Source organism: Perognathus longimembris, chromosome 25, assembly GCF_023159225.1.
Source record: "Perognathus longimembris pacificus isolate PPM17 chromosome 25, ASM2315922v1, whole genome shotgun sequence".
Lineage (NCBI taxonomy): Eukaryota > Metazoa > Chordata > Mammalia > Rodentia > Heteromyidae > Perognathus > Perognathus longimembris.
Genome location: NC_063185.1, coordinates 5224540 through 5236744, shown reverse-complemented (window position 1 = coordinate 5236744; position 12205 = coordinate 5224540). Strand labels below are relative to the sequence as shown.

General features: G+C 47.2%; 1 protein-coding gene across 5 annotated transcripts in view; it reads left to right on the top strand.

Moving 5' to 3' along the window:
* The window catches only part of LOC125341821 (core histone macro-H2A.1), a 55003-nt gene that overhangs the window by 27949 nt on the left and 14849 nt on the right, over positions 1–12205 (top strand). For 3 of the 5 annotated variants that reach the window (XM_048333905.1, XM_048333902.1, XM_048333903.1), the window contains exon 5: positions 6153–6263. In XM_048333905.1, the coding sequence (XP_048189862.1) occupies positions 6153–6263 (111 nt within the window). The remainder of the gene's footprint in view (positions 1–6152; positions 6264–12205) is intronic. The other 2 variants (XM_048333906.1, XM_048333904.1) reach the window with 1 other exon arrangement.

Sequence of the window (12205 nt, the reverse complement as noted above, 5' to 3'; positions counted from 1 at the left end):
GTGCCCTGTGGCTCCTCCTCCCTACCTGGGTGGCCTCAGGAAATTCTGTTCCTTCTCCGTGCCTCAGTGTACCCCTAGCCCATAAACTGATGGTCTGTTCCAGTCCACAATCCAATGACTATACATATTGCATGTGTATTTGTACAGGCAATAAATATGTATGAGAGTTTGGCAGTGCAAAAAAGTATGTCATCATAGTCCTTGTCATGAGTTTTTAAGTCGTTTTAGAAAGTCAGTACAGATAGAACTCAATAGACAATGTGCAAACCCCTCTCCTGTTCTTACCCACTTTTAGAAAATATGAATCAGGTCTAGCAGTGTGGCTTGATGGTTCTTTTGTGAGTAACCTGGCCTTGCATTTGAGTTCTGCCATTTTCTGGCTGTGTGACCTTAAGAAGTTACTTCTCTGGTGGTGTTTCCTCAACTGTAAAATATACCAGGGTGGTGGTAGACTTAAAAGAGGTGTCTTGTAAAAACCTAGGAGCAGGGTTGGGCATCGTGCTGCCCTTAGGTGGCAAATTTTCCCCATCTCTGCCCACGAGGCCACCATGGTTAATGCTGTACAGCTAGTCCTGACACTTCGTGTCACCGTACACCACCTCTGCTCACGTGTCATTGTATCTGTAGTGTGTGTGTGTGTGTGTGTGTGTGTGTGTGTGTGTGTGTGTGTGTGTGTATATATATATATATTTGGCCAGTCCTGGGCCTTGAACTCAGGGCTTGAGCACTGTCCCTGGCTTCTTTTTGCTCAAGGCTAGCACTCTGCCACTTGAGCCACAGCTCCACTTCTGGCCGTTTTCTGTATATGTGGTGCTGGGGAATTGAACCCAGGGCCTCATGTATACGAGGCAAGCACTCTTGCCACTAGGCCATATCCCCAGCCCCTGTAGTGTGTGTGTATATTTTTAATCTTGATGGTTGTTACTTATGTATTATTTTAATCCCATTAAATTTCAAAAGCTGCCCCTTGTTAACATTTGATACCGAGTAAAAAATGTCCACTTATGGAACTACACATGTAGTTCCCACCCCCATTAGTGCTCAGTGAGGGTGTTAGTGGAGGGGGAGCCAGCAGGTGCTGTGGCAGAAATAAAGGGGTGCCTTTTGTTTTGTTGCCAGTCATGGGGCTTGAACTCTGGGCCTGAGCACTGTCCCTGGCTTCTTTTTTTGCTCAAGGCTAGCACTCTGCCATTTGAGCCACAGTGCCACTTCCAGCCTTTTCTATATATGTGGTTCTGAGGAATCGAACCCAGGGCTTCATGTATACGAGGCGAGCACTTTACCAGTAGGCCATATTCCTAGCCTAAGGGGTGGCTTTTATCAAGGCAGTCAGGTGACAAGAGCAGAGGAGAGAGACCGGAGACAGGAAGGTGCTGAGCACTTCAGGCCCTGGGAGCACAGGGCTCCAGGCAGAGGGTCAGCATTGCTCCGAGCTTGGGAGCCAGCCTCCCCCTCTCAGAGACAGGGTTGCCTGTGGAGTTCCCAGTGCTTCCCCACTTGGGACTGCACTGGCAGTGGGGGCCTGTGGTGCCTCTCCAGATAAATTTTCATATGCTCAAATAAAAGACCCACACAGGGGAAACCATCACCTGTGAATCCCTGGGGTCCTGGGGTAAAGACCCCCAAGGAACCTAGGATAATCTTTAAGCAGTTTCGAAGAATAGCCTTTCTTGGCCAACAATTTGGAGAAGTGACCTAGGGATTTTCATATATAAACCTTGCTCCTACCCTGCCTATACGCTTGTCTGTCCATGCCTTGGTAGACTGCCTCTTTTGACCATTTATACTGAGTACCCTGGCTGTATGCCTGATGTCTCACTAGATAGTGTAGTGGTTTTCAAGCTTTGTTGCTTGCCTACCTCCTGAAAGGATGTTTTTTGTTTTGGTGCCAGTATCAGTGCCAGTAGCAGGGCTTGAACTCAAGGCCTTGTGCTCTTGCTTCACTTTCTGGCTCACAGCTGGAGGAGCCTCTACTATTTGAACCACACCACTTAGTCTGGTATTTTACTAGTTAGAGGTGGGACCTCTTAGATTCTACTGCTGAGACTGGCTTCAAACCATTTTCCTCCAGATCTCAGCCTTTTGAATAGCTAGGATTATAGAGATAAGCACCTGATACCTGGTTCTGAGAGAATTTTTAAAAGGTTTTGTGCTGTGTGGTTGGCGGCTCACACCTATAATCCTAGTTATTCAGGAGGCGGTTTGACATCTGCTGGGGCAGGAAAATCTATGAGACTCTTATCTCCAGCTAACTACCAGAAAAGCCAGAAGTGAGGAAATAGAGCTGTGGCTCAAGTGGTAGAATGCTAGCTTTGAGCAAAAAAGCTCAGTGACAGCGTCTAGACCCTGAGTTCAAGCCCCAGGACTGACATCAAAATAAATGTCTTGTATCTTACATATTTAAATTTTTTACTGATAGCTTTTTAAAGTTAAATTGTTGCAAAAGATATCATTTTGAGCCTGATATAAATATTAACATTTAAAACGTGTGTGTGTGCGTGCGTGTGTGTGTTGGTTCTGGGCACTGTTCCTGAGCATCTTTTACTAAAGGCTAGCATTCTACCACTTGAGCCACAGCATCACTTCAGGGTTTTTCTGAGTGGTTTATTGGAGATAAGAATCTCATGGAATTTTCTGCCCAGGCTGCTTTCAACAGTGATCCTCAGATCTCAGCTAGGGTTATAGGCGTGAGCCACTGGTGCACTGATAAAATCTTTTATTGTTTAAATGTATCCAGTGGAATCCAGCTACTCTGACTAGATGCACTATTATCCATTAATAAATGCACAAAGGAGCTCTTTTTTATAGTAGATACATGGTTTTCATTCCAGTGAAACATTGTTATGCTTACAGTGATATCTGTTCTGAGGTAGAGGGTGCCTCCACTCGAGAGCCAGGGTTGGAGCGATAGCTCATATAATTTATGGCTTTTTAAAAATTTTTAGTAATTCCTGCAACAAAATGGTGTACATAGATTTCAGTATATCTTGAAAACAAATCCTCTGACCACATATAAACACACTAAATGATATAGATTCCCCAAGATGGGTAATGAACACTTACTAGTAATAAACTGGTCAGACCAACAGAAGCATTAAGGAGTAAATTTTAGAGAAAAAGTAAAATGTTCTTGGGGAAACTTCTTATAACAGGGTAAGTAGGAATATAATTTATTCCTCCAATTACTGATACTTATGAGTATCAATACTTATATCTGGGAAATCTGTTCACTAAAATAGTTAAATGGCCAGGGGTTTTGTTGTAACACCACTCAGTTTTCCATGTTCTCTCTGATGTGAGTCATGTAATCTCTCATTGATTTAAGAAACATTTTATGTTAGAATAGCTTTAGCTTTTGCAGAAAGATTACAAAGATAGTTCAGAGTTCTTTTTTTTCATGAAAAATTTATGAAGTAAAAGACTTCACCAATATTTTTTTTTATTTTTGTTGGTCCTGGGGCTTGCTGCACTCAGGGCCTGGGCATTGTCCCTCAGCTTTTTCCTCAAGGCTAGCACTTCTGGTTTTCTGGTGGTTAATTGGAGACAAGCATGTCACAGACTTTGCTGCCCGGGCTGGCCTTGAACCGTTATCCTCAGATCTCAGCCTCCTGAGTAGCTAAGATTACAAGTTTGAGCCACTGGGGTCTGGCTTAATAATAGTGTTTTTTAAACAATCACCATCATGAATCTGCTCATGTTGATTGCTAAGCAGAATACTAAAGCTACTAGAATGTGAATGGCTGGTTTTATTTATTCACACCTTTTATTTACAGAAGCAGGGAGATCTTAAGTGGTTCTCACATGAGTTCTGTGTAGTTAGCATCCTAAATAACCATGGCATACAGGGTCAGTACAGGGACATTCTTGCCAACTAAACCATCAGTCTGCTTTTCACAGTTACTGTGTCAGGGAAGTTTAACTCATTTTTATTCCATGTGTGGAATTTAAAACACCTGCATTGTGGAAGCCTTATTAGCCTTTCCCTTTCTTTGTTCCTGGAAACTATCAGAAAAGGGCTTACTGTGTAATTATTGATTATACCTATTTGGCTTTCACATGTCAGGGTGATATCGTCTAAGTATTAGGAAAATCAACATAGTAATAAATTATCTTTGCCTGTACCTTATTTCTTCATAACATGCTTTTTGTCTTATATCAACATTGTAGAGCTTCAGATTTAGCTCATTTAATTAATGGAACATGTCAGGTATCATAACCTGCCTGCCAAAGTTGGCCTTACTGTTAACAGTCAGCAAAATTGGATGTCATTTTTCAGTGGCGTACAACTGCTATTAATATACCAATGTGAATGAACTTGAGCTCTAAACAGGCAAATGGGAAAGGTACAGGCCTTGCTCTGAGCTTATTGTCCAGGTATATCCTTCTTGAAGGCCCAGCCATCTGTAATATCTGTCCCCCTCAACTCTGGTACTGAGGATTGAACCAAGAGCCGCCTTGTATGTGCTAAGAAAGCTCTACCACTGAGCTACACTTCCTCATTTTCTCCTCTTGATTCCTCCTTTCCACAAGAGTAATGTGGGAAAAGGTTACATGTGTAAACAGAAATCACTATTTCTCCCACTATCCTCTCTTCAGTGTATGAGAATGCAGGAAGTCCCCAAATGAATATGTCCAGTTTTATGTTTTATTTTTTGCCAGTCCTGGGGCTTGAACTCAGGGCCTGAGCACTGTCCCTGGCTTCTTTTTGCTCAAGGCTAGCACTCTACCACTTGAGCCACAGTGAGACTTCTGGCCTTTTCTGTATATTTGGTGCTGAGGAATCGAACCCTTCATGTATGCTAGGCAAGCACTCTACCACTGGGCCACATTCCCAGCCCCTATGCCTGTTTATATTACAGGCTTCATCTTCAACGGAATCATGCAAAGGCCTGTGTTCCTCCCCCCAGGACACACAGCCCTACTAGTGTTTGCTCTGGACATGGGGAACAGTCTGTGTGTGGGAACAACACAGGTGCCACCTCTGCCCCAGGTGTGGAGTCCTCTGTGGCAGCTGAGGTACTGGAGGGGGCACAGCAGAAGCTGAGGATCTGGGCCCCATGCCCTAGAAGGCCCTCGGGAACTCTGGGACCTGGGCACAAGTCTGAGAGACACAGAGGAAGAGTCCCAGAAGTGGGTAGTGATCCACACCGCTATGGGGAAGGCATCTTCCCAGCACGCTTATGCAGGAATGTGGAAGAGGGTCGTCTCTGGGGTAGGGAAGGTTGAAGGCTTGCGGTCCTTGTGTTTGGCTTTTTAGAATGAGGGACCTAAAAACAGTTTATGTTCTTCTCAAACCTGAAGAGTATGCAGATACCTAGGAAGGAGAGACCTGGAGAGACATTTACTTGGTCTGAATGACTGAAAATGAGTCTGTTTTCAGTTATCACTGTATAGTTCTAAATAGCTTTTATAAAAGATGAGGGAGCTGGCTGCCTGTGGTTCATGCCTGTAATTTTAGCTGTTGGGGAGGCTGCGACCTGAGGATCGTGGTTCAAAGTCAGCCCAGGTTAGGAAAGCCCATGAGACTCTTTAGCTCTAGTTAACCAGCAAAAACTGTAAGTAGGGGTGTGGTTCAAGAGGTAGAGCGCTAGCTTTGAGCAGAAATAAGCTCAGGGACAGGACCCAGGCTTTGAGTTAAAGCCCCAACATTGGAATGTGCATGTGTGTGCACGTGCATACACACACACACACACACACACGATTATGAAGTGATTTTTTTTTTTTAATTACAATTTCAGGGCTGGGAATGTGGCTTAGTGGTAGAGTGCTTGTCTAGCATGCATGAAGCCCTGGGTTCGATTCCTCAGCACCACAAAAAACCGGAAGTGGCGCTGTGGCTCAAGAGGTAGAATGCTAGCTTTGAGAGAAAAAAAAAAAAAAAAACTGCCAGGGATGGTGCTCAGGCCCTGAGGTCAAGCCCCAGGGCTGGCCACAAAAAAAAAAAAAAAAAAATTAACAGTTTGACACCTTTCACTGAACTCAGCCCTGAAATAAGCATGTGGTGTCTGCAGTGAGAAATGCCCAGGTTGTGGTTTCATTTCCTGTGTTCTCACTGTGTTATGGGCAAGGCATTTGGGCCTCTCTGTTAGGAAAACTCAGACTTGTGTGGCCCTGCTCAGTAGCACGTCTTCTGACTCTTCTGTTTGTGCAAGAAGAAGCAGGGAGAAGTCAGCAAGGCTGCCAGCGCCGACAGCACAACTGAAGGCACGCCCACCGATGGCTTCACAGTTCTCTCTACCAAGAGTCTCTTCCTTGGCCAGAAGGTAGGCAGACATGGGCTGCCAGCCTGCTCCTGGGCCCTGGGACAGAGGGCATGGGTCATTCCAGTCCTGCTAGGTTGGCATTATGGGGGCCATTTCAGGCCTAGTGGGTGGACAGAGTGGCAGGGGCTTTGGGAATCGCCCTAGGGAGGAGGGGACTGCAAAGCCAGGACAAGGGGCTCTGGCAAGGGGAAAAGGCAGCAATGGTGAAGAAGGTAGCAGGTTCCTGTGGGATACTGGGGGCCTTCTGCTCAGCCCGGGGAAGGGGCCCCTTCGTAGGGCTGTCTGGCCCTCAGCTAGCCTGGACCATACAAAGGATCTAGCAGGCACCTCCTAGTGGGCACTGAAGGTAGAGCTCCTGATAGGTTTGATGGGGGGGCTCTCCTAGGCAGATGAATGGGTGCACTGGGCGTCTTCACTGAGCCTCCTTACAACTCCAGTGAGTGTGTGTGTGTGTTTAACCATAGGCCATATATTTTCAGCCATCCCATTAACGTAGCTTTGCCAGGATGCCATGGTTTTGTAAAAGATGATTCGCTGTTATTGAAAATAAAAATGATGCAAAAGCTTCTAAGACCTGAAAATGAGAGCTAATTTTTATTGCTCCATTAATTAAAAAAGAAGGGATGAGAGCTCAGTTTTTGATCCTAGGTTAATATGTTAGAGGACAACCTGATTTGACCTGGCATGCGCATTTGTTAATGGTGGTGGCACCTTGGTCCTGAAGCTGCATCATTTTTATACCATGGGGATACAGTTCTCTTGCTCACCTCATTGCAAGTCTCTCCTCCTCCCCCTCCTCCCCACTCCCCCCTCCCACCCGCCCCTCTTCTGTTGCTAATTGCACTCTGTCTCTCATAATGCAATTCCTGTGAAGTGGACTCTTGCAGAATCTAACCATTGCTTCTACATTCTATAACCATCATCTGTATTTTGTGTTCATCTTTCTGAAGAGGGGTGGGGGAAGCAGCTCTAGTTGTCATCTTAAGGTCTTAGATTTTAAAGTTTCTGTTTTAATTTTTTTTCTCATTTAAGAAGTTTCAGCTCAACAGTGAAAGCCGTCACCCGGGTCACTTTCACACTCTTTCCTGTTTTCTCCGGGTGGCCCATGGAAGGTTCACATTCCTTGTCATCCAGATGCCTCACATGGAACTGTGCACACACAGTGTGTCCTAGATCCCTAAGGCAGAGGTTACCCAGGACCAGGGGCCTATGGAGTAGAGGGCACAGGTCAGCCCTTGGGGCCACCTTCTTCCCTCTCCATCCCTGCCTCCTTTACCTGGGTTCTCGCTTCTTCCTGCTACGACCCAGCAGCAGCTTCAGGTAGAATGCATACTGCCCTTGATGGAAATAAAGCTTATAGTCCTGAATAGCTGCCCCAGCTGTACAAATGCCATGTGCTTACTGGCATGTACTTCTCACTTCTGTGCTCTGGGCAGGAAGAAGGGTCAGCTACGTGTCCTGGCCCACCCCCTCAGGGCTGGGCACAGCTCACATCCTGACCAGGGTACTTCTGGCCTCAGGCAATGGCCAGAAACCCCAGGAATAAAAAAGTACACGCCTGGTTACCCAGACTAGAACCTCACTCAGGATTAGAGAGCGGGGCTCTAAAAAGCCATAGAAAATTACAGACCTGCTGTTCCAGGAGAATGAAAGTTGTGGGCTGGATGTGGAAGCCACACACCTGTTTGAGATCTTGACTGCGGGTGAGATTGAACTGGAACCCCATGTAAAATTAAGAGAAGGTGCAGAGCGCCGACCCTGACATCTAGCCAGCCTCTGTCCCATGTTGGCTACTGTGAAGTTGACATCCTGTTAAGTGTGTGGAGTAGCGTGCCAGCTTAGATGTGCTCAGCTGGGGAGAGGTTCCCACCTTGCCCTTGCTGGCAGCTTTGCAGGGCAAACAGTGCCTGGGGTCAGCCTGGGCACTGGTGTTGGGGAGTGGGACCCTGCAGTTTGGGATGATGGGTTGTTCTGAAGCTGTCCTTTCTGGGCTCTGCATTGACACGGAGCGCCCTGGGGGCAAAGGTCAGGAAATGGACACACGTAAAATGTTAGGCCAGGCGCATTAAAAATGTTATTGCAAGTGCCCATTTAGAGTTAGGTTTTAGGAAGTGTCTCACAAAAGGCCCTTGAGAATGATGACTGGAACGCTGTATTCTGCACACTTTGTTTTTCCATTTGTGACAGTGAAACCAGTGCTAGACTATCACAAGCAAGCTGGAGGAGAGAAAGGTGATACTGTGCACCACAGCCCAAGAGGCGTGGTTGCTAAGCTGCTCGCAGGAGTCCCTGGCTCTGGGCGCAGGGGCCTGGAATCTAATTGTTGTTGTTAATCATGTATTCATAGACGTAGGTCTCAGGAGTAATCACCCTCATTACTCTTAGGATTTTGCCCTCAGTTCACACACACTGTTGAATTGCTTTAAAAAAAAAAAAAAAAGAAGAAGAAAGAAAACAGTGCTGTGAATCTGAACCAATAGAATGTTTTTATTTCATGGTTCAGGGGAAATTGGCAACCTTTTTCAGAGGGTTTAAAACCCAGTGGTTTTATTTCCAAAAGAACACTTACAATGTGTGTATCTATAAATTTGTGTTATGGTCGTAGGTCATGTATTTGAAGTGGTTGGAAATCAAGTCGAGGCAGTGTGGGAGTGAGTCTCCGTGCTTCCTGATGAACGATTAGGATCCTGACACCCCATGGGAGCCCATCGAAGGGCAGTCCTCCCCTTGTTCTTGGGGCCGCAAAGCCCTAAGGAGACAGGTTGCTGTTTGCCCCTTGCTACCACTCTGGCCAAGGCAGATTAGGAAACTGGTCTTTCATAGGTGGTTCCTAGAACTTTCTGTGACCATCACAAGGAAGTGACATCAGCTAACCCCCTTCCTTGTCTGTCATAGTCCTCAGACTCATAGCTAGACTCAACCTATTACTCAGGAACTTTTATCCATCACTTTCATTTCCTAGAACTGAATTTCTGATCATGTTATCTATATTTGCTGTTTTCTGTAGCCAAGTAGGTCAGGGCAAGGCAGGCATGCTATCTTCTTCCCTGTCTTCAGTGTCTTCCCTCCTGGCCTGACCCATATGGTGGGTGCTGGCCTCCTAGCCAGACAAGGCTGGGTTGGCTTCAAGCACTGAGTTACAAGTTGGGCCAAGAGCCCAGTTTCTGAGCTCTGTCTGGCATTCTAGCAACTCTCCTTTGAGGGAGGCAGAGACGTTTGTTTCTTCTGAGGATGTTTGCCACGGAGTGTTACTATGGACATACCTCTACAGTGAGTGGCTTGAAGACAGCCACTCAAGGTCAGGGCAATCAGATCCCTGTGGGGAAAGGATCTGGAAGTTGGCAGGCCCAAGTCCCTTTTTGTCAGCTTACCCTAATCGCCAAGGCCCTGTAGCCACCGAATTCATTGGCCAGGATTCTTCATAGCCACTTTAAATTCTCCCATGCTGTGATTAAAATTCAGGTTTTCCATCTTTATCAATGGTTATCAATACAGTAGTAATCACCTTATTCAAACTGTAACCATTAATGATTCTCCTCTGTTCTGGATAATCAGAATGTGTGCTTGGAGAAAAAAAATCTGATTGCTCACCCACAAATACCCATTCTCTGCCAAATGCTTTACATAGCCACGTGGCCTCTGGCTTGGGGGGGGGAGGACACATGTCCTCCTGGGACAGGGCATTCCTGCCCTGCCACGCCCATTCAGGGCCCAGCACCTGGGCCGTGGGGTTCCTGCCTGGCTGGCATATGCACAGTACATTTGTACCCTCTGGTCATCTCATCACTGACCATTGCCCCACCAGTCCAACCTGCGCAAGCCATGTTGATGATCCATCTTTCTTCCTAAAGTGCCTGAACCAATTTGTCATCTTCCCTCCCCACCTCTCTACCTCCTGTCCCACTTTCTAATCCAGAGAATTTAAAACAATTCATATCTGAATATATTTTGTTAGCAGCCCCATGATTTTGTAGCTCAGCCCCACAGTCTGAACACTTCTGCTGAGCCTGGTACACAGTAGAGCTCAGTGGGACAGTCGTCCTGACCTGGCTTCATCCCCAGGCATGGGGGACGACAGTGAACCGAACTTGATTGGCTGGTAATTCCCTGTTGGTAGGCAGTGGCTCTGGAGGCATGGTGGTCCTTGCTTCTCAGAGCTGGTCTGCCTCTGGTCAGAGGAAAGGTGATAAATACAGAGAGAGCTGGAAATTCTCCAAGAAACTTGAGTTCTTTGTAGCCTCTCCCTCTCTCCAGCAAAGCCAGAACACCCACAGTTTCCCCGAGAGAGTCTGTTGCTCTAGACAGTCAGAGGCAGGCCACTGCGCCTTGCCGGCTAGTAGAGCCAGAAGCCATGGAAATAGCCAGCCCTCCAATGAGGCACAGCTGAAAACAGACCCCGAAGATTCTGAAGGCAGCAGGCTTGGCCTTGCCTATGCTAACTGTGTTAGTCTAGGCACACGGGGCCCTGAGCCTTATCCTTAGATGGGGGTATCCCAGCATTCAGCCTCAGGGATGTGTGAGTGGCAAAGGACCAGAGGCTTGAGGTAGAGAACAGTGGTTCCTCTTCCTTTCTAGAGTTTTTTTCTTGGCCATAGCACCAAACTTAGCTCTACAGCTGCTTTTTACCTAAAGGCTTTCAGCTCACCCCCCCCTTTTTTTTTTGAGAATGTAGCTATTTCTAAGATTTCTCATGTTTATTAATATGTTATTTTGTTTAGTTTTTTCCTTTTTTTTTTTTTTTGGTGCATCCCTGGAGTTTAAACTCAAGGCCTGGGCACTGTCCTTGAGCTTTTGTACACAAGGCTAGTGTGCTACTACTTGAGCCACAGCTCCATTTCCTCACTTCTGACTTTATTGGTAGTTAATTGGAGCTAAGAGTCTCACGGACTTTCCTGCCTAGGCTGGCTTTGAATCATGAGACCCTCAGATCTCAGCCCCCTGAGTAGCTCAGATGACAGGCGTGAGCCACCAGCACCTGGCTTCATTTCTAAGATTTTCTCATGCTCATGGGATATTAGTCATTTGGTTTAGTTTTCCACAAAAGGGTTGGCCCCCGAAATTCAGCAACTTGTAACTCCATTGCCAGGAGCCTCCCTGCCTAGCATCTGTGCCTGGCCATTGCCACCTTGGAGTGGGCTCCTGCCCTGTTCCATCCCGCAGGCCACAGCCACCTCCCAGACTGCATCCCAGTGAGTCTGAGCAGCAGCCCCTGGGGGCTGGTGAGGCTTTGCACGTTGCTACAGCGATCAGGAATTTGTCACTGGAGACAGTGTGGCTCTGTTCCAAGATGGAGTACACACACAAGCTTACTGCAGGCACCAGTACCTAAAGAGAGGAGGAGGAAGCTAGGGTCAGGACAGCAGAGTCCTGCACTCCTCTTAGTCAGAGGCCAAGTGTTGCCATGGCAGCAGAACAGTGGGGCATGGGGAGCAGCCAGCAGCTCTTCAGAAAGACCTGCGGTGATTAGGTAGACACAGAACTAAAGGAGATTGCCTACCGGCCACCCATTGGGCTTCAGAGCAGCCTGACCAAGGATGTGAAAACTCTTTAAAGATACCTTGCCTCGCTGGAGGACTGTTAGTGTGCTTCCTGGGTTTCGCCAGAGTTTTGGGATTGTATGACTAAGTGCCAGACCATTCCTGCTGCTCGCCTGCTTGGAGCAGGCAGGACAGGGCCGACAGGCCCACTGGCAGTCACAGTGGTGAGAGCAGCCTTGAAGACCCACGGCCGCTTGACAGGTAGTGGCAGGGCCTGGAGGATTCCTGCCACTGCCATAACCCCCAGGGCAGGACAGTTGCCCCCATCCTGCTGAGCACTCTGCTTTCCTCTGGCCCCCAGGTCTCGAGCTTCACCCCCAGGCCTGTGTGGCTTGTGCTTCCTCTTGCCCTCAGCCTTGCCCACAGGTTTTGACTGCTCCGCCTAGCTTGCTTCCTTTCAGCTCC